General features: G+C 45.4%; 1 protein-coding gene and 1 long non-coding RNA gene across 5 annotated transcripts; one reads left to right on the forward strand and one right to left on the reverse strand.

The window, feature by feature from the left end:
- Positions 1 to 1526: 1526 nt before the first annotated feature.
- Positions 1527 to 21927, forward strand: CARHSP1 (calcium regulated heat stable protein 1). Of its 3 annotated transcripts, none has more exons than XM_083414302.1 (4): positions 1527 to 1685; positions 14641 to 14807; positions 18104 to 18226; positions 20245 to 21927. In XM_083414302.1, exons 2-4 carry the CDS (start codon positions 14650 to 14652, stop codon positions 20405 to 20407), a joined length of 444 nt encoding a protein of 147 aa, XP_083270428.1. In that variant the 5' UTR covers positions 1527 to 1685; positions 14641 to 14649; the 3' UTR covers positions 20408 to 21927. The 3 variants fall into 3 exon arrangements, with proteins under 3 accessions (XP_083270428.1, XP_083270427.1, XP_083270429.1); XM_083414301.1 differs by lacking the exon at positions 1527 to 1685 and adding an exon at positions 5840 to 5977; XM_083414303.1 differs by lacking the exon at positions 1527 to 1685 and adding an exon at positions 11995 to 13841 and having other exon boundaries at positions 14074 to 14807.
- On the reverse strand, positions 11756 to 16374 carry LOC310664751. 2 transcript variants are annotated; one of them, XR_014505046.1, is made up of 2 exons: positions 15863 to 16374; positions 11756 to 11862 (listed from the first exon to the last, which is right to left on the reverse strand). It is a non-coding gene; the product is annotated as an uncharacterized lncRNA (long non-coding RNA). The 2 variants fall into 2 exon arrangements; XR_014505047.1 differs by having other exon boundaries at positions 11756 to 11900.
- Positions 21928 to 22174: the final 247 nt, after the last annotated feature.

Here is a 22174-nt window from a genome sequence, read left to right on the forward strand (position 1 = left end):
ACAAACCAGAAGCAGTTGAAACATTCCAAAAAATAAACAAATTACAATTAAAAACAGCTAGTTCCAAACATCAATTTGCAGAAAACCCAGTCGATGTTTGCTCTGATTCAGCTGTAAAGATTGGGTTTCCTCAAAGTGAAGCATCAAGTCTGGTCGAGCCCAAAGTGCTTTTTTTAAATTAACAAGCATTCTTCATACTGCTTTTCGTTGCACAAGTGGGTCACTCCTGACACTAATAAAGCATTAGTTGAGGAAAACATCGCAGTCAGGGCTCGGCCCACCCATGAGGTAGACTAAGGCAGTTGCCTCAGGCAGCAGAAGTCCAAGGATCAGTGACTCTGTGGAGAAGCCGTACCAGCTGCAGCAGCGGTGTCTTCTGGTGAGATCTTGCGAGATCTCACCAAATCTCACGAGATCTTGCAGAGCACACAAAACGATGTGCAGCACACAAGATCACACCAGAACCCACCGTTGCTACCACTGCTTTGCAGGAGCTACTGTGCAACGCAGGTAAGAGAGAGGCTTTGGTGGGGGCCTGTTTTGCATCAATGGCAAGTTTAGTATTTGCTTATTGAATTTGTACCCCACCTTTTCCCTCCAAGGGATAGATAGAATCTTTATTTGCATCAGCCACAAGCCCTAGCAATAAACAAAACCTCCAAGGAAACTCAAGGTTGATTGACTGATTAATTTCTATAGCACTAGTCACTTAAAACATTAAAAAATACCGGTATTTCGGTTTCGGAGCTTGAAATATAGACACTTAAACCCCCTTCAAAAATCAAAAATAGACTACTTTTATTTTATATGCCTATGGTATAAGTTTTTCTCCTATCTTAACTCATCCACTAAACCTCCTGCTCCACAGGTAAATATGTGGACAAGCTTTATTGAAAATTAATTTGACTCACCTTTTTTGTCTGTGATAATTGTATGTGGCACTGCACTCTGTTATTTCTTAGTTCCCCCCTCCCCTCTGTATTGTCTTTTTATTATTTTTTATTTGTTACATTCAATATTCTTACTGCATTCTGTATGTACTTATGTCAATAACCATTCTGTATAAAAAATGACAATAATAATAATAACAATTATAATAACAATGACACTATGATGGCCATTCAAAGCACATAAATGCAATTTGTCCCAAATTTTACCCCTGAAAAAGAGGACGTGTCCTGGAAAAAGAGGACACATGGCAACCCTATGTCCGGCTCTCTAGCTGCGACTCCTTGTATTGCAGCGGGCTGGACTAGATGACTCTTTAGTTCCCTTCCAACTCGGCAATTCTACGATTCTGAACTCCCTGTAAACCAACAAACCACCATCTCTACCCCAAGCCTTGGGCAAACCACCTTATCTTCGTTCCTCGTTTTCCTCCACGTTCTCCAGATTGCAAGCTCCCTCGGGGCAGAGACCTGTTCTCTTGGGGCGAAGCCCCGGGACCCCGAGAAACCTCCGCGCTTAGACCACGCAGCCAGCCAGCTGCGTAAACGCACCTCCTGCGGCGCAGGAGTCCCCGCCCCGAGGGGCCTCCCTAGCCGGGGGCTGGCCTTCCCGGAGCCGCTCCACCTCCCGACTGGCGCCCGGGGAAGCGCAGAGGCGCGCGCACTGAACGGCAGCAAGTAAGCAAAGGTGGCAGCAGCTTCTGGAGAGCCCCGGAACCTCTTCGCAGGGGAAGATAGGTGAGGGGTTTTTTTTGGATTTTATTTTTGTTATTTTATTTTTTGCGCGGAAGGGAGGCTGCAAAGTTGATGGATACGTGCGCAACTTTAAAAAAAAAAAAAGAGGAAGTAACGCGCGGGTCTACTCGGAAGTAAGCCCCGCTCTATTAAACGGAGCTTTACTCCAGGGAAAGCGTGCCCGGGGTCGGGATCGTAGCCTCAGCTGGGCGCTTGGAGGATGGAGTGAAACTTGCAAGCCGTGGGGGGTCGAGAACGTGGGGACGAGTTGAGAGGAAGGGTGGATCTATTGAAGTTTGCAACAAAGAGAAAAGGGGAGGCAACAGCCCTGGGCGTCTGCAAGGGGGCAAGATGGGGGCAGAGACCCCAACTGCGCCCCCGAATATAATCTCCAGATCCCCAGCTTCCATTTGTTTGAAAAGAGCAAGTTTCTAGCATTTGTGGAACCTGAGATATGGGGCGAAATGTGTAAGCGCTGTTCTTCTCGTTTTGGGGAGGTGGAGGAAGTGGCCTCGGTGCTTTACTCCTCTTTGCCGCCCGCCCCAAACACCCCGGGGGAAATCTTGCAGGTCCCCCCCCCCCCCGGGACAATCCCACCAAAGGACACAACGAGAATTGTAAGGTAAGAGAAGCAATCACCAATGGGAAATGATACCAGACGTTGAAACTTGGGGATTCACTCATGTTGTGTGCGTGTGTGAAGTTACTTGTGAGTTGCATGCCCCCCCCCTCATTTTTATGGGGTGGTGCAGACAAAGGGTAAAGGCTTTCATTGATTTTGGGGGGGGGGCGTGTATGGAGAGGTGCAGAACTTCCCAAACTAATTTAACCCTGGAAGTGTTGATATAAGGGTGGGGAGACGGTCCCTTTATTTGTGGGGCTAGTTTGGAAGATATAAAAAAGTGTATTTTTAATCAAAGCAACCTTGTGGCACCTTAAACAATTCAAGGTGTAGTCTCCTTACTGAAAATTAAAGGCTTCCACCCCCACCTTCAAGGGGAGGAGGGAATGAAAGGCTTTTTTTTTAAGGGACATACTAAAGCTGATGGGGTAAAACATGTTCACTTAGAATAGCAGTGCTGCTCTAACTAGGTCTACTCAGAAGTAAGCCCCATTGAACTCAATGGGACTTGCTCCCAAGTAAGTGGGGTTTAGGATTGCTGCTTCTCTGTTAAAATGGGAGTTTTTATTCCATAATCCTGGGAGGACAACATGCATGTTTACAGAGAGATAAGTAAGTCCTGCTGTGTTGGATGAGGCCTGATCTTTTGTAAATAGTTTAGGATTGCTGAATCTGCAAAAATCCTAACGCCGCTTACTGGAGAGTAAGCCCCACTGAATTCCACAGGGCCTACTTCTGAGAAGACATGGTTAGGATTGCAACATTAAAGGTATTTGGATTCAGGGGAAAACATGTTAGATGGGCAGGGGAGCAATAACACAAAGCTGGTATGTTGCATTTTTTAAAAGTAGTATTTTGTGTGTGCGTGTGTAACCTCTTTGCCACTTCAGTTGTGGGGAGTGTGAGAGAACCTGACTTGCAATGAGCAAAACTTAACATGTGGAGGCCACAGTTTTCCAGGAAGGAGCTTGGCATCCGGTCTGGGGTTCCAGAAACAATTGGCCAGCCTGATTGTGCAAGTCCAAGGAAGAGGAGGCAAGCCTGCTATTCCTCCCAGCCCTACTCCCAAGAGAATTGCTACTTATATTTTCTTTTCTCTTGAGGGGTTTTGCCTCTCAATAGCTGCCTAGCAGGCAGGAATTCCACGATTTACCATTCCTTCAAGCAAAGGGACTGCACCTGTTGAGTTTCTGGCTGCAGGAAACTTAACCCAGAAGGTGGCAGCCTGCATCTCTTGAGTGCATTTAAAAGATCATCGTTTCTTCTCCTTGTATCCCGTCCTTCCTCCCAAGGAAGTTCCATGTGTCCCCACCCACATTTAATTCTAACAAAAACAATAATACAAAGCAGGTTAGGTTGTACCATAGTTCAGCTGCAATAATTGAGGGCAGATTTGAACTCTGATCTCCTTGGTCAAAAAGTCTTCTGCATGCTGCCAACTCTGTTTTATAATCATTCAAAGTTGTGGATTTCAAGTTTTCAAAAGGGCTTCACCCACAGTAGCTTGGCAATTTGGGCACCAGCCCTGTAATATTGACCAGTCCTGTATATGCAGAGTGTGATGAGAGAGAGAAATACAACATACCCAGGACCAGTGAGTTTGTGACTGATGTGAAATTTGAACTGGAGGTTTATTTTACACTTTATTGCTTTTATGCCCATCTCCCGAGTGTCCTGCATCCACTTTATCGTTGCAACAACCCTGTGAGTTAGGCCTAGGCAGATTACAGCCCAGTGTGTACACTGTTATGTAGCCTTATGATGTGTAGTTTCAAGAAGTAGAGACTTAAGCTGCTCTTTTAGACCAACAAAAAATACTAATCGTTTATGCCAGGGATTGGGAGACGAGACCAGTGGCAGGTGTCAGACGTGGCCCTCTAGAACTCTTTTTCTGGCCCTCAGAACCTTCAGCAGGCCACACCCTCCTACATAGGCTCCAACATTTCTCTGATGAAAATAGGGACATCCCATTCCATAATGATAATTTTACTATTTATACCGCACACATCTTACTGGGTTGCCCCAGGCACTCTGGGAGACTTCCAACATATATAAAAACATAATAAAAACATTAAACAAACTTCCCTATACAGGATTGCCTTCAGATGGCTTGGGGGTCGGATAACTCCATACCCTCCAACATAGGGACATCCTAAGGAAAAGTGGGACATTCCAGGATCAAATCAGAAACCGGGACGGCTTCTCTAAATCAGGGACGTCCCTGGAAAATAGAGAAACTGGGAGGGTCTGCTTCTACAGGCCTTGCTTTGCACTCTCCTTGAGTGTTTTTCGCTGGCTGGAAGGTGAACCTGAACTCTTATCTTGCCTCTTGTTTGCATGTATGCAAGATAGAGAGAGCTCTCTGTGTGCGCATGGGTACAAACCAGTTTATTGCACCATATATATTGAGTGATCCGCCCAATTTGCCCCCCCCCCCCATATGCAGCCCTTGTGAAGTTACCCCAGCAGGGAATATGGCCCTTGAACTGAAAAAGGTCCCTGCCCCCCAGTACTGGAGTTAGTTTCAGCAGATGCCTAAGCATGTCTACTCAGAAGTAAATCCTGTTGAAATCAGTGGAGTCTTAATCCCAGGTTAGTAGGGGGTTAGGATTGCGGCCTTCATTAAGGACTTATTTACAGGCCTCCTTTGGGAGATAGCTCAAGCAGGGGAAGGTTTTGTCTCATGAAACCACAATACAGTGGTACTTTGGAAGTCGAACTAAATCCGTTCCAGAAGTCCATTCGATTTCCAAAACGTTCGAAAACCAAGGCACAGCTTCCGATTGGCTGCTGGAAGCTCCTGCAGCCAATCAGAAGCCGTGTTGGATGTTTGGGTTCCAAAGAACGGTCGCAAACCGGAACACTCACTTCCGGGTTTGTGTCATTCAGGAGCCAAAACATTCGACTTGCAAGGCGTTCAGGATCCAAGGTACGACTGTAGAACGGAAAACGAAAGTAGGCAACTTACCGTATTTTTTGCTCTATAAGACGCCCCAGACCACAAGACGCACCTAGTTTTTGGAGGAGGAAAACAAGAAAAAAAATATTCTGAATCTCAGAAGCCAGAACAGCAAGAGGGATCACTGCACAGTGAAAACAGCAATCCCTCTTGTTCTGGCTTCTGGGATAGCTGCGCAGCCTGCATTCGCTCCATAAGACGCACACACATTTCCCCTTACTTTTTAGGAGGGAAAAAGTGAGTCTTATAGAGCAAAAAATACGGTATATGGCAATGGTACAAATGTTAGAATGTTAGAATGTTCAGAATGTTAGGCTGGGTAAAAATAAATAATTCTATATAAGGAAAAAAGCAGCCCAAAACAAAATCTGGCTAAGATCCATTTCTTCCAAGTGATCGTCCCGTTATTTATTTATTTTTACAGCCCCCTAACAAAAGTTGAAGCTTGGGAGTAAGACGTCAATTTAAATATGCAGTAAAAAGACATAAATGCAGTAAAATAGCATTCTGTGATAGGAAATGCAGAATGCAGCAACATACACTCAAACAGGGGTTTCAGCCTGAGGGCCAGAGGTAAAAATGGGTTCAGCAATGAATGAAAATGCTAATTTTGTACTGCAGGATGGTTTCTTCACACACTTGCAATCCCTTTCCAGTCCTCTGTCCAGGGAAGCAAAAAGGCACAGTCAGCATTCAAGGACACTTTCCAACCAGGCAAGAACACTCAAGTGGGGTGTGTGTGTGAATGCATAGTGGGCTGTGGGGTCTGGACAGGCAGGGAGGGAGGGCCCGGCAGAGAGGCCTGGGGGGCTGCGTTTGGCTCCTGGGTCCAGGATTTCCCAGTTCGCATTAGCTAGAGAGAATAAAACAGCCTTCTCTGGGACATGAAAGCTAACAGCAGTGAAGTCTTTGCAACCAGGGTGCCACCACAAAGAAGTCCCTGCACCAGAAGAGCAGTTGACTGATTGCTTATGCAGCTGGCCTTTCATATATCCTTGCTCCTGAAAGGTTACTAGAATGCAGTGGTGATCTTTAAAACGTTTGCAAAATACAGTTGAGCTTGGCAAGTCCCAGGAAATATGGTAATCTGTCCTGAACATGATTAAGACTTCTGAATAGTCTTCAAGGGTAGCCCCAATGTACACCCCCCACCCAACTGCAGCAGTCAAGCCTCGATGTGACCAGACGGTGGGTATCTGTGTTGAGACTTTCTCCCAATGCAAGAATAACTGTCAAGTCAGTATATTAACACTGGTGTAGGAAAAGGGGCTGGATTAATTGATGGGCCACACATGCAGTGTTGATGGTGAAGATGAGCGGTTTTGGCTTTTCAAAAAGTGGGTGAGAGGATCCTTCGGGTTGTGCGGTGCGTTGAGCGTGGGCTGCTTTTCTGACAACGCAATGAAATGTATCTTAATTGCTAGGTGGAAAAATCTCGTGACAGCTTGTTTGATGAATTGCTGTTGAATCATCGGCATCCGTGCTGAAAGCCTTGTTATTATTGGTATTGTAATAAAGTTATCTCCATCCCCAGGGACTTGGAGTGGGAAGTAATATTTCCCAAGGCCTCAAAGCTTAGTGGCTGGAGCACACACTATGCCTGCAGAAGGTTGGAAGATTCGGGACAGATAAAAGAAAGGACAAGCACATAGTTACACTGTGGAACTCCCTGCCACAGGAGGCCACAGGATGGCCACAAACTTGGATAGCTTTTTTTTAAAAAAGGGACAAATTCATGGAGGAGGAGGCTATCAGTGGCTTCTAGCCATGATGACTATGTTCTTTCTCTACTTTTGGGAAAGCAGGATGCCTCTGGATAGCAGTTGCTGGAAGCCAGTTTCGGGAGAGGCGAGAATACTCTTCCTGAGGAATTTCCCCAGGCATCTGGATGGCCTTCCTTCCTGTTACAGCTTGGGCTGGACCAAAGGCCTGATTCAGTACGAGGCAGCTATCTATGCTCATGGGTGAAATAGTGTTGGATATACAGTGGTACCTCGGGTTAAGAACTTAATTCGTTCTGAAGGCCCATTCTTAACCTGAAACCGTTCTTAACCTGAGGTACCACTTTAGCTAATGGGGCCTCCCGCTGCCGCCGTGTGATTTCTGTTCTCATCCTGAAGCAAAGTTCTTAACCTGAGGTACTATTTCTGGGTTAGCGGAGTCTGTATCCTGAAGCGCCTGTAACCTGAAGCGCCTGTAACCCGAGGTACAACTCTATGAGGAGCAGATGCAACCTGCCTCGGGCCCACACACACATCTTTTAAGTGCACCAAATGGCAGAGCCGGCCGGAAACGTTTTGCTGCTGGCGGCGGCAAAGGTTGGAAGATTCAGGACAGCTAAATTATTCACGCGGTACATAAACAGTGGAACTCCCTCCCACAGGAGGCAGTGATGTCTGCCAACTTGGATGTCTTTAAAAGAGGATTGAACAGATTTATGTAGCCAGATATGTGCATCAGTGGCTATGTTTTGCTGAGACCGTGCTGTTCTGCTCAAGTCCTGCTTGCAGGTCTCTCAGAAGAGCCACATAAGGCCATGAGACCAGGGTGCTGGGCTGGATGAGCCTTTGGCCTGAACCTGCAGGGCTGCTCTTGTATGTTCTTCTGTTGGATCGCTTGTCCTGTGTCAGGATAGCCACATTCAGGCATTTTTCTGAGCACACAAGTTCTGTATCAATGGACAGCATTAGCGGGTATTTAGAAGCACTGAGAGAATCATAGAATCATAGAGTTGGAAGAGACCACAAGGGCCATCGAGTCCAACCCCCTGCCAAGCAGGAAACACCATCAGAGCACTCCTGACATATGGTTGTCAAGCCTCTGCTTAAAGACCTCCAAAGAAGGAGACTCCACCACACTCCTTGGCAGCAAATTCCACTGTCGAACAGCTCTTACTGTCAGGAAGTTCTTCCTAATGTTTAGGTGGAATCTTCTTTCTTGTAGTTTGGATCCATTGCTCCATGTCCGCTTCTCTGGAGCAGCAGAAAACAACCTTTCTCCCTCCTCTATGTGACATCCTTTTATATATTTGAACATGGCTATCATATCACCCCTTAACCTCCTCTTCTCCAGGCTAAACATGCCCAGCTCCTTTAGCCGTTCCTCATAAGGCATCGTTTCCAGGCCTTTGACCATTTTGGTTGCCCTCCTCTGGACACGTTCCAGTTTGTCAGTGTCCTTCTTGAACTGTGGTGCCCAGAACTGGACACAGTACTCCAGGTGAGGTCTGACCAGAGCAGAATACAGTGGCACTATTACTTCCCTTGACCTAGATGCTGTACTCCTATTGATGCAGCCCAGAATTGCATTGGCTTTTTTAGCTGCTGCGTCATACTGTTGGCTCATGTCAAGTTTGTGGTCAACCAAGACTCCTAGATCCTTTTCACATGTACTGCTCTCAAGCCAGGTGTTACCCATCTTGTATTTGTGCCTCTCATTTTTTTTGCCCAAGTGCAATACTTTACATTTCTCCCTGTTAAAATTCATCTTGTTTGTTTTTGCCCAGTTCTCTAATCTGTCGAGGTCGTTTTGAAGTGTGATCCTGTCCTCTGGGGTGTTAGCCACCCCTCCCAGTTTGGTGTCATCTGCAAAATGACAGAACATAGGAGAACATAGAACAGAGCATAGAACAGAGAACAGAGGAGAGGCAGAACATAGTCCTTTTGGCTAGTAGTCATTGATAGCCTCCTTGTACAGGAATTTGCCTAATTTTCTAGGAAAGACACCCACGTTAGTATCCATCACTGCCCCTTGTGGGAGTGAAATCCCGTAGTTAAACTATGTGCTGCATAATGAAGGACTTCCTTTTGCCTGACCTAAATCTCTAGCACTCAGCTCCATCAGATGCATCCGAGTTCTCGCCTTACGCGAGAGGGAGAAACAACTTTTCTGTGTCCATTTTCTCCTCTGTTGTGTTTCCTCTTGCTCGCCTTTTCTCTAAACCTAAAAGACTTGGAGTGCGGCACCATCCGGAGATCGCCCAAGTTGAGGATGTTCTGTTTTCAATCAAGATTACAAGACAGTGCGATGCTATAATAATAATACATTTTGCCTTTCCGCCTGCTTTGTGTTCCTGTCTCAAGGTCTAGAGAAGCATCTCTTTTTACCAAGGCAAGGTTGTTGCTGACATACTACTAGATAAAGCAAGGAGGGGCCAATGGGGTCTCTTTTTCCCTTCTCAGAGCTGCTGGGCCATGTTGCAAACATTCCTCTGTTCATGTTATGATTCTGTGCAGAAAAGCCACCTAATGAGGGCAGGACTCAAGTTTCCTGAGAATCACTGCTTCCATTAAAAAAACACAAATATACTAGGGGCTGCTTCCCCTGCCCACCAACCCACCAAGCCCCACACTGCTGCTACAGTTTTTCTTACAGAAACAGTATAGAGAGACAATCAAGTTTCTAGACCTCATGGTTGTAAAATATATGCTGGAATGTAAATGGGCTATGTCAGAAGCCAGAGAGATGGGTGGATAATCTTCTCATATTTGGTGGGCAGTGTAGCCCTCGCCTTTGAGCCATGACTCTGGCCCAGAAACCTGTCTTAATTTCAAAGGAAAACATGTTCCACAATGGTCCAACTTGGTATAAGGGCAGCTTCTTGCGTTCCAAACTTCTTTGGAGGTCCTGCTCTGGGTGCCCCCTGTCAAAAGTAGGGTGTTTTGTGTGCAGGGGCTTCTTAGTGGCGGCCCCTGCCAATTACAGAGCTTCACCTCACACCATCTTTGTGTTCTTTTGCTCCAGCACTAGACCTTTCTGTTCATGCAGGCCATTTATGTTAGCAGATTAACATACTGCTTGATTGTAAAAAAAGCCAATGAACCTCAAGTGGTTTACAAAAAGAAGAAAACAATGAAATAAATAAAAACAGTTAAAAACACTCATGCAGAATGTTTTTCAAAACATAATTGAAAACAATGGTAAGCAAAAACCCGGATCGAAACACATGCAAACACGTCTTTTGTTTAGACAAGCCTGTACGGAACATATAGACATGTGTTGTCAGCACATGTTTTAATCTAGTTTATCACTGATTTTAGCATATCGCTGATGGCATTACTCGCCTTCAGGTGTTCTTGACATGTTCCTGGCTGGGATTGCACCTTTCTCACATCTGGAGTTGTAGGCTAAGCCAGTGGAGATTGATTTTAATGTTTTTTGCCTATCCTTTGTGCACACATATAATTTTTGTTTCATGTCTTCTCTGTTTTAAAGCACATCTACCTGTTTTGAGCCTGTACACATGTTGATCTATAAATATGGTCTCTATGACCAGTGTTTCCTGGCACGCCTCTTCCTCTTGCTTTGCCCATCTCAATTTGAGCAAGAGTCAGGGGTGTGGTTTTGCCACCCGGCCAAGTGGCTTCCCAAACTCCACAGATGTTTCTTTCCTATCTTGTCAGATGGGGTGATATTGTGAGTTCTGAATCACTTTGCAAGGGAAGACAAAAAGGGATAGAAAAGACTACTTCTGCTATGATCCGAACCCTGCTTACCTGGGAGTAAGCCCCATTGAATTCAGGAGGGCTTCCCTTCTGAGTAGATAGGGTTTCACGAAGGGGAGTGTTGAATAATGTTATTTCCGGGCTTCAGCCTGAAATCGGACTATCCTGGCACATTGAGATATTCTTAATTACTTCATCCAGCTGCTGTATGTAGATTTGGCAAGAGGGCTTCTACTGGGAGGAAGGAAGTCGGGTTGTGTCTGTTTCTGGCCTTTGAAAGCATTAAGCAGAGCAAGGGCTGCTTTTTAATTTTTATTTTTTTATGTAGTCAGATTTGTTGTTAGACTGCTTCTAAAGTCATGAGATTACAGCATGCCTCAGTTAGCAGAATTGGAATTTGCAAATGCAAAGCGCTTAAGCCATAGCTTTGTCTGAGTTTTTATTCATAGATGCTGTATAGCAGCCTTCACCAACCTGTTGCGCTGCAGATCTTTCAGGCAGCCACTGCTATAGTCCGAAGCATCTGAAGGCTGATCTGTTTCCTACGCAGCATTCTTCTCCTCCTCTGATGTTGAAACAGTTTGCTGCGTATTATTCCTCTCCCTGTGACCGTCCTGTGACAAATGACAGAAATCTGTTTTCTTGGTCTGGCCTCAGGGGATCTGGCTGGGAGGGAGACAAAGGCTTCGTTTCCGCTGAACTGCTGCTTGTGTTTTGTGTTCTGAGCAAGCAGGGCAGAGAGCAAGGGAATTGGATAAGCGCTGGCAATTAAGTGAGTCAGCCCGATGCCTCTGTTGTGTTTGCCTTGATGTGTAAACTGAAGGGCGACAGCGTGCTATGGAGGCGAAAGAGTAAAACTATAGCTGTTGGGTTTCCCCTCTCTCTGCACCGCGTGGTTTGTAGAAATCCAGAAGCCCTGTGGCAAGAATCGGACTGATGTCGTGTGCTGGAAGCCGCAGGCTGGGCTTTAGCTCATTCATCTTCATGTTTTGCACTGGGGTGGCCAGAATTTGGTTATTGTTTTGCATCAATAGAAGATCATCCCTGCTTGCCCAGCCAGCCATCCTTAATTATTCAGAACATTTGTAGCCGGCTCTTCATTCAAAAGGGCTCCCAGAGCAGCTTATATACAGGACAGTCCCTGCCTGCAGGTTTCTGGGGGGGAAAGCCACACACATAAAAGAAAAAGGGGACTGGGAGGGCAGAGGAAGAATGCAAACTCAGGTAGCGAGTCTGACAGGTTAGTCCATGACCTGCTGGGGTGGAAATTGTTCAGGGTCAGGATGACTGCCGGTGTGTGGAATTCACAGAGCTATACTACTGAACATGGGGGCTTCAGGAAGGTCAACCTGGCTAATGCTTAAATATATATATATAAATATTGGAGTATATACTTTTTGCCCCTCTTGAATAAATACACTACACAGCTCCCACCCTCCATAATTGCTTCAGTTTGTGTATCAAATCTGCCAAGTGAAGCACTGTGAAGCTTTCCCATAATTGCCCTAGTGGATTGGGCAAACTGCTTGCCTAGATGGCTCTGGAAATTTATGAGCCCAGCATGGATATTCTTTCTCTTTCCCCTGTTGTTTGTCTCTGACATCTGGTATAGTGCCCCTGATAATGCAGGTTCTATTGAGAGCTCTCACCCCCAGCAGCTGTTCGGGATAATTTTTCTTCTTAAAAGCTTCTTCCCTGGCCATATATTTAAAGCAGGCACACACTAGTTTGTTAAGGGAATTGCTGGGAATTGCAGCTCTGTGAGGGGTAAACTACAGTTCCCAGGATTGTTTAGGCAGGGGAATGTGTTTTAAATGTATGGTGTATTCACAGAGACAGTATTGCTTAATTTGTGTCAGTTGCTCTGTTCCTTTTTAACTGCCTTACGCCAACTTCCCACTGAGTTTGGACCTTTGGAATCTTAAAGCCATATAAAATATCAAATACTCAGTGTTTGGTCTTTTTTTAATTTATGGCACTTGCGATTTTGAGCATTATTTACGTATTTAACCATTTGACAATTATTAGCAATAATCAATGAAACCCTGCTTCAGATAAAATTCCTTCAGATCATAAATATTCCTGCAAGAAAATATAACTTATCATAAATTAACATTTGCTCTAAAAACAAACCTCAGAACCTACTTGAATTTGCTTTTGCGGGAGATAATTGTTTTCTGGGCCACACTGCCAAGAGGGAGACTAGTTTCCCCAAAATTTATTTCTGCATTTGCTTGCATATCTCGCTCTTAGATAATATGTGGTTTTTTTGGCCATTATGGAGATGGCCCAAACTCTTTTAAGCCATTCCTGTCAAGGAGGGAATAACTTAACTTTCCAGTTTTGCGCCGCCAACATTTTGTCTTTTTAACATGCTCTGACTGCTATTTGGTTCTGTGTGTGTGTGTGTGTGTGTGTGTGTGTGTTTACCCAGTTACCATGAAGTGTGAGAAATTCCTTGTTTTCAGCAGTGTGATGATACTCTCTGGAATTTGATGGTGGGTTGGAGTGAAAGCATATTATTCCTCATGGGATCTTGACTTCATTTGTTTTGTTATTTAAAAGTTATAACCTCTTCATACCCGGAGCAATTAAACAGAGGATGAGGAGGGACAGAGAGAGAGTCTGTTCCCGGATGCTCTCCTACTAATAAGCCATAAATTTTTGTTCTTTCACTATTGTTACAAGGGGTGGAAAATTGTCACATTGACATGAGATGTCAGGCAAAGATCCTCTGCATAATTCATGTGATCGTCTATGTGGGAGCTTCATTGACGTTGGACCTGAACTCTCTGTGTTGAATTGGTTTCCTGTTGTGTTTTAGGGCATTTTCCTGAGCAAGAGTCTTAGTAATGTGTTGTCAGTTCTATCATTATTTTTTATTATCATTATTTAGGATAATTATTTGTCGCTTACTACCAAAAATTTCTTTTTGGTCTCAAAGTGATTTATAGGTTTGTTTGTTTTTAAAGAAGCATATAATACCTGATTAAAATATAAGAAAAGATTGCAAAGCATGATTAGCTAAAAGTTCTCAGCCTGCAGTAAGGTAAAAAAGGACACATTCTGCTCTACCCAAAGATGGGCACTAGGGCTGGGCAATATATTGATATATCGTCCAAAACCGGTTTGAAGTCCATACAGTGGTACCTTGGGTTACAGACGCTTCAGGTTACAGATGCTTCAGGTTACAGACTCCGCTAACCCAGAAATAGTACCTCGGGTTAAGAACTTTGCTTCAGGATGAGAACAGAAATCGTGCTCTGGTGGCAGCGGGAGGCCCCATTAGCTAAAGTGGTGCTTCAGGTTGAGAACAGTTTCAGGTTAAGAACGGACCTCTGGAACGAATTAAGTACTTAACCCGAGGTACCACTGTATTGTGATCAGTTTCATAATTTTTGACCTGTCAATATAATTGCGAATCCATGTTGTGTGTGTGTTTGTGCGCATGCTATGCAAAAATCACAGTGCGGGAAAAACAGTGAAGCCAGCCAATTTGTATATCACAATGTTTAGCTGGTAATACATCACAGTGTTGAAAACCAGATACAGTGGTACCTCGGTTTTCAAATGTAATCCATTCTGGAAGACCGTTCAACTTCTGAAATGTTCAAAAACTGAAGCATTTACTTCTGGAAAACTCAATACAGAAGCCGCGTGGCATGTTCAGGTTCTGAAAAGTGTTCGAAAACCGAAGCAGTTACTTCCAGGTTTTTGGTGTTTGAAAGTCGAAACGTTTGACTTCTGAGGTGTTCGAAAACTGAGGTACCACTGTATCGCCCAGCCCTAATGGACACCACCTCAGAGCATCATTGTAATGGATAGCTGAGAGAGAGGGGCTGAGATTGAGCTTGCATGAGTCAAAACTAAATTAATGAGAAGATTGGTCAACTAAACTCCTGCTTCTAAAACAAGACCTCCTCTCCTGTTTAGGTCTTTGAAATGTCTTCAGAATCTGCTTCCTCTCACGAGCAGCCTCCGTCTCCACGCAGCCTCCGACTCCCAGAAGGGCGGAGGACAAGAGAGCGTTCCCCATCTCCAATGAGAGGCTACCTCATCCCAAGCCCGCTTCCGACACGGAGGACGCGCACATTTTCAGCGTGAGTATCAAGGGGAGCAGGTGGGATGGTGTTCTTTCGGTGCTCATTTAAAACAATGTTGCTTAGGCAAGCCTAACCAGGCATACTGATGTTGCTGTGCTGTAATCTCCTTTACTGTTAATTTCAATCTTCTAAAACAGCTTTTCATTGTTTTCGTCTGTTTTTTATTGTTAATGTTAATATTTCTTGTTAAGCCCCTTAGAGGTTTTGCTACCATAAAGTGGTATATAAATTTTGTTAGGTAGATAGGGATAATTTGCTTCTTACCTGATTCTGAATTGCTGGTACCACAATGAACATTTCAAACTTTTTTGCTTTTAACTTGTTTTAACTTGTTTTTAACTTTTATGGTTTTATGTGTTTATTGCTGTGAATTGCTTCAACATATATTTTTATGATATAAAGGTAAAGGTACCCCTACGGGCCAGTCTTGACAGACTCTAGGGTTGTGCGCCCATCTCACTTAAGAGGTGCTGTCCGGAGACACTTCCAGGTCACGTGGCCAGCGTGACAAAGCCGCATCTGGCGAGCCAGCGTGGCACACGGAAACGCCGTTTACCTTCCCGCCAGTAAGCGGTCCCTATTTATCTACTTGCACCCAGAGGTGCTTTCGAACTGCTAGGTTGGCAGGTTTTTTATGATATAGCTGTTTACAAATATTTTTATAAATTAATAACAAACAAAAGGCATTCCTACATCGCTGGTGTTCTCTCTGGTTAGAAAAAAAAAGTAGTATGGACACTGACAACTGGGAAACACTAGCCTGCAAGCACTCCAATTGGAGAACAGCCTTTACCAAAGGTGTCATGGACTTTGAAGACGATCGAACTCAGGACGAAAGGGAGAAACGTAATAAGAGGAAGGAATGCTTGGCAAACCCTTGCCGTGATCAACTCCTGCCTGGAAACCTATGTTCCTCCTGTGGAAAGGACGTGTGGATCCAGAATTGGCCTCCGCAGTCACTTACGGACACACTGTTGAAACCGTGTTTATGGAAGACAATCTTACTCGGCTATGAGTGATCGCCAAAGAAGACGACGACCCTGGTTACTCACCTTTGCAAGGCTTGCTCTGCCTTCTTCCTTCTGTGATCACCTCCATACAGCCCACCCAGAAAGCAATTACTCTGGCCGTAGATGCTTGAGAGGTCACTGTAGATTTCCACTGAGAGTTGGTCTTGCTGAGACAAATCCCTGATATGCAACCCCCTCCCCCATCCTGCAAAATACCGAATTGAGCAGCAGAGTGTAATCTCTCAGCTGTACGTTGGGTGTGTCACTGGCTGAATCCCCTGGGGCTCTGAAGGTTAGCTCAGCTTGCAGCTGAATGACATTATGACAAGCGGGGAAGTACAAATGACTCTGGGATGGCTGGCTATGTCACAATCGCACCCAGGCCAGAAGCTCAGAAGTTGTGTTGAGAGGAGGGAGGTGGCGGGCGGGCGGGGAAGTGAGAGGGCATGGGAGCAGCACGGCCTACCATGCTCTGTAGAAAGTTGTGCCCTCTCTCACTCAAGGCAGGCGGGCTTCTCCATGGCGTCGGAAAGTCTTAGGTCCAGTTCGTCAAGGTGAGGAAGGTGGCAGAAGGATATTGCAGATTTTGGGGAAGATTCAGAAAAAAAAGGGAGACCAAAAGGGTCCAGGGGATGGAGAGGCTCCCCGGATGCAGAGTTTGGGAATTTTTAGTTTAGGGAAAAGGCGAGTACGGAATATTATAGAATTATGCATGGTGTGGAGGGAACAGATAGGTGGAGAACCCCTTTTCTCGCTCCCACTACTAGGTGGGCCATTGGCCTGATCCAGTAGGTTCTGATGATGTTCTGATGATCTTAGAAGGCCATGTCTTCAAGGCCAGTTATGAGCTCTGCTTTGTCCTTGGATGATTCTGATACTTTCTCCCAGATTCTGATTCCTACCTACAAATGTAGAAAGCTGCCTGATGCTAAATCAGACCATTGGTCCATCTAGCTCAGCAGCTGTTTCAGACAGTTCAGTCCTCGGTGTCACCAGGTAAGGCTCTTGCCTCAATCCCAGGAGAGCATTGTTGATGACTGGGTGCTAGATTGGCCCTTGGTCTGGCTCAGGGTAAAGCAGTTCCCTGTGGGTTGCATTTGATTCTTATCCAACTCTTGAGTAGACCCTCTTAAATAGATGGGCATGACTAATCAAAGTCCATCAAGTTCAGCAGGTCTACTCAGAGTATAATGTAGTTGGATGCATCTCTATGGGTGAGATTCACTCAGAAGCCCTGCATGAGGGCATCTGTTTGCGCAGCAGGGCTCCCCACCCCGTGGAATTGGCTTGTGGGGGGATTGGGGAAACTCACAGAACAGCACGCGGGAGGGGGACCTGGCAAACAAATGGAATACAGTGGTGCCCCGCAAGACGAATGCCTCGCAAGACGGAAAACCCGCAAGACGAAAGGGTTTTCCGTCTGCAGAGGCGCTTCGCAAGACGAATTTCCCTATGGGCTTGCTTCGCAAGACGAAAATTTTTGAGTTTTTTTTTTGCTCCAAAACCCCTTATTCTGAATCGCTAAGCTGCTAAAAGCATTTTAGCAGCACAACCGCTAATCCCCCACCCCTTAAAAAGCCGTTTTTAGCCCTTAAAGTGCCAATAGCGCTAATAGCGCTAATCCGTCAATGGGCTTGCTTCGCAAGACGAAAAAACCGCAAGACGAAAAGACTCCCGGAACGGATTCTTTTCGTCTTGCGAGGCACCACTGTATTTGTAATAGCATGGTGTCACCCTATTTTCCTAAAAAGAACACTACATTCTACAGCATCGTGCCCAGTTCTCTCTTGACAATCTGAATTCTACTACCTGCATACATTTGCCTGATTTCTCCTCATTTTGCATAGTTTGTTAAGAATGTAGGGATACAGGGAAGCTGCCCTGTGCCATGTTTGACCATTAGTCCATCCAACTTAGTATTGCCAGAGGCGATCCAGGGTTTTCGGTAGGTTCCCCTCTGAGCCCTACCTGAAGATGCCGGGATCATACCTGTGGCCTTCCGCGTGTGACGTGTGTGCCCTGCCACAATTCATTTTTCTTCTGCTAGTTGTAAGTGGGTGGTGAGTAGTTCCATAGGACACGGATGCACCCTGTGGCATCACTTGAACTCTTATTCAGGCTTCTCAGCTTTCAGCAGACATTTTGCCTGTGCGCTTTCCTCCATATGGACAAGAAACTTGACTTTCAGAAGCAGCCACATTAATTCCCTAGAAGCTGACTTCCGCGCCCTAATGTAAGAAGAGGTGGGGAATGGTTTTCTGAACTTGCTTTTGTTCCTCACAGGACGACGAGAGCCTCTGAAGGGCCCACCTACAAGGGGGTGTGTAAGTGTTTCTGCCGCTCCAAGGGCCATGGCTTCATCACGCCTGTCGATGGCAGTCCAGACATCTTTGTGCACATTTCTGAGTAAGTGCGGGGGGTGGGGGTGGGTTTACCCTTCATTTTTTCATCCTGAGGGCTACATTATTCCCATCAGGGCAACCTTCTGGGGACATGTCAACAGTGGCAGGGCTGGATTTAGGTTTGATGAGACCCTAAGCTACTGAAGGTAATGGGGCCTTTTATATGTCCTTTGTCAGCAACAAATTGTCGCTGTTTTTTAGTGTTGAATATATGCTATATGGTAATTTATGGACCTAAAGTAAAGGTAAAGGGACCCCTGACTATTAGGTCCAGTCGCAGACGACTCTGGGGTTGTGGCGCTCATCTCGCTTTACTGGCCGAGGGAGCTGGCATACAGCTTCTGGGTCATGTGGCCAGCATGACTAAGCCGCTTCTGGCGAACCAGAGCAGCGCACAGAAACGCCATTTACCTTCCCACTGGAGTGGTACCTATTCATCTACTTGCACTTTGATGTGCTTTCAAACTGCTAGGTTGGCAGGAGCAGGGACCGAGCAACGGGAGCTCACCCTGTTGCGGGGATTCGAACCGCCGATCTTCTGATCGGCAAGCCCAAGAGGCTCAGTGGTTTAACCCACAGCACCACCCACGTCCCATTTTTTTTGACCTAATAGGTATCTAAAGCCATTTGCACATGTTGCCATGCAACCAGTCCATGCAGAATGTAGGCACCCTATATATAGAAATGAGCAAACCAGTGATATTTTAGGGAGCAGGCTAGCAGGCGGGGCCCATTACTTACATCATAAGAGCCTACACAACAGAAAACATTATTGCTGTTTGTCGGTTTTCTTTTATTTGTTTTTTATCTTATATTTTGGAAATGTACGTCCAGTCTTTTTTTCCTTTAATTTTTTTTGGGGCCCCCAAGAGAGTGGGGCCCTAAGCTATAGCTTGTTTAGCTTATACGTAAATCCGGCACTGAGCATTGAGCCAGGGCCAGAGGCAAAGCTGGTGGAGCAATGAATGTAAATTTTACGTTTGCAAAGCCAGTTATTTTCCGCACACTCTTACACACCCCACTCCACCCGAGGCAAGCAAAATGCATGATCAGAATTCAAGGACACGTCCCAGCAGCCAGGCAAGAATGCTTGTGGTGCAGAGCAAATCTGGTGAGGGGGGCAGGGTGATGGCCTGGGGAGGACGAGATGGAAAGAGTCCTCACCTATGCCCTAGAATGAAGCTGAAGCCATGGTTTGTCGCTGGCTTACCAAGCTTCATTTGTCTCTTATCTATGACTCAGCATTACGTGCAAACCTGGCCCCCTTTCTTAACTGTGGTTTGTACAGCTAAGCCACAAAGGCCAGAGGCCAAGAGCAGCTGGAAACCCAAGCAAGCTGTGGAGAAGCAAGCCTTGGTCTGCGCGATTGTCTGTCGGACAACTCGTGGCTAATCTGTGGTTTGCTGAACACAAAGGACAGGCTTAGCATTGGCTTTCCCATTCCAAGGGTCATTGACCCCTGGATGAGATATATAACATTGCCATCAACCGCACTACAACTTCTTAGTCATGTAAATGAAGCAAAGTCATGAAATATCAACATTTATGAATCACCAGTCACTGTTGTATTGTGGAATCACTAAGATACAGAAGTGGCAAAGGAGGTGTGTTCTGTACATGCCCATGACCTTTATTTCTGAGACTCAAATTTCCCCATTATTATTATTATTATTATTATTAGAGCATTATGATGATTATGATTTACCCACTTTCACCCCGAGGTCCCAGTGTGGGTTACAACAATTAAAACCCAGTGATAAAACAGTTTTGAATAGGTTACAACCACAGAAACAGGGTGGGGCCTAAGAAACACAGTTCATACACTTGTTTTCCATCCCCAGGGGTGAGTGAGTAAATATCGACCACTTTGGGGAAACCACTGTTTAGTGTGAACCAGATGAATGAATAAAAACATTCTTGTGGGTTCCATGTTCCCTTTTTTGAGTTTGTGGCAAAGTCCTGTGATGGGAACCACTTGGGCAATTATTTTGTTTTGCATCTTCTCCCCCTGCCTCCTGAAAGCATTGAAGGAGAATACGTCCCGGTGACCGGGGATGAAGTCACCTACAAGGTGTGCACCATCCCTCCGAAGAACGAGAAGCTCCAGGCCGTGGAGGTGGTCATCACTCACCTCGCTCCGGGGATAAAGCACGAGACGTGGTCAGGAAACGTGATCAACTCCTAGGCCGCCCTGACGCCAAAGCCGCCCCGACGGAGGAAATGCTGGACTTTCGGTATTGTTCAACAACTGATACTGACTTGAGACTTGACAGACGAGTTTTCTGCGTATTGAGTGAGGTGGAAACACCATTGTAATGGGGGTCCAAAGGTGGCCAGAGTAACGCCCCCGCTTTTATAAAAAAAATAATTAAAAAAACGCAAACGGCACAACACTTAAAGTTGACCAAGAAGACGGGATTTAGTTACGGCTTTGCTTTTTTTTTTTTTACCAGTACGTGTAGATACCCAAAGGCCTTAGAAAGACTTAACCAAGATATAACAAAATGGCGCAGGTGCCATCTCTCCAGATGATGGGGAGCATGACTTGGAGCCTGTAAATTATCTGTTTGGGTGGGGACTCTGCATGGCAAGGGATACCAGCATTGCCTGGGTAGATCACCCCATGAAGAACTTTTCTGCTTGGCACCACGGGGCCTCACCATTCTAATGAGCAACAGCACTGTGAAATTTGCCTGTCATTGTAGAAGTCATCTGCTGGTGAGACCCACTTTCCTAGAAACATAGGAATTTTCCTGGTGTGCCCTCTGGGTTTCTAGGTCCAAGGAAGCCCCCTCAATGGAGTACCTGGGGGAAGCCCTAGCTGGAAACACCTTTCCCTTCTTTTGATTTTGTGCTGGCAGAAAAGCACAGCCCGCCGCAACATTTCATATATAAACATCTGAGACGCAAGAGTAGTGTCTGCCGTGGTTAGCTTGTAATTTGGGTTGATGAAAACTTTCAGGGTTTTTTCTTTTTAGAAAACCAGCTCTTGATTTTTATGTCCTTGGCCCCGTTTGCACAACTCACACCAAACCATGGTTTGCTTAACAAACTACAGATTTGTCCCATGGACGATAAAACAAACCCATTGCTTGTTTCTCTAAAATGTGGTTTGTTTTCCAGCTGGTCTTTACTGGTAGCTTGGCAAGTGTTTGTGGTGGGTTGGCTAACCAAACCTTGCTTTGGGGACAGTGCTGGCTTTCTTTGTGACACCAAGCCACAGTTAAAACAAACCAAGGGTTGTGGGTCAGTGACAAACCATGGCTTCAGCTTGTGGTTTGTTGGCAGTAAAGAAGCCATAGGTAATCCACTGAACAGGGTCCAGATGATCAGGTAAACAACAGTTTTAGTAAACCATGGCTTAGTAGGAGGAAAACAAGCCACTGTATGTCACATGAACTGGTTTGACATTTGAACCCTTCTGGTGCATTTCTTCAGCTGGCAAAGTATATATTATTTTTAGTTAGTGATGTGTGTGTGTTTAATGCACAGCTAGCTAATTCCTGCCTCCAACTAGGTTTGTAGCTAAACCATATTTCAACCATATTTTATTTCAACGCCATCTAGTTGTTATTTTTTCCTAGTAGAAAATGTTCTGAACAGTACATGTGTGTGTTGTGTTCCCTTCTCAAACTCCCTAACAGCTGGAAACCTTTGGGGAAAATAAATAAATAAAAAGGTTGGAGTGAATCTCCTCTTCTGGAATTGTGTGAAAGGCATCTGTAATCATTAGATTCGTTCTGGCCTCTAGTCCAGTATTCTAGTCACTACAACACATTGGCTCTCAAGCAGGGACTGTCCAGAGACCAGAATTGCTCAATCTCCTTTTCTTATTATCTGCTAACACCAGAGGGACACAAGACTGCCAAGCCAGCCAGACATGAGAGAGGAAATTAAACTCTCCATTCGCTGCAGCCCCGGACATTGAGATACTGCAGGAGTTGTTATCGTT

Source organism: Podarcis tiliguerta (genome assembly GCF_965153285.1).
Source record: "Podarcis tiliguerta genome assembly, chromosome: 14".
Classification (NCBI taxonomy): domain Eukaryota; kingdom Metazoa; phylum Chordata; class Lepidosauria; order Squamata; family Lacertidae; genus Podarcis; species Podarcis tiliguerta.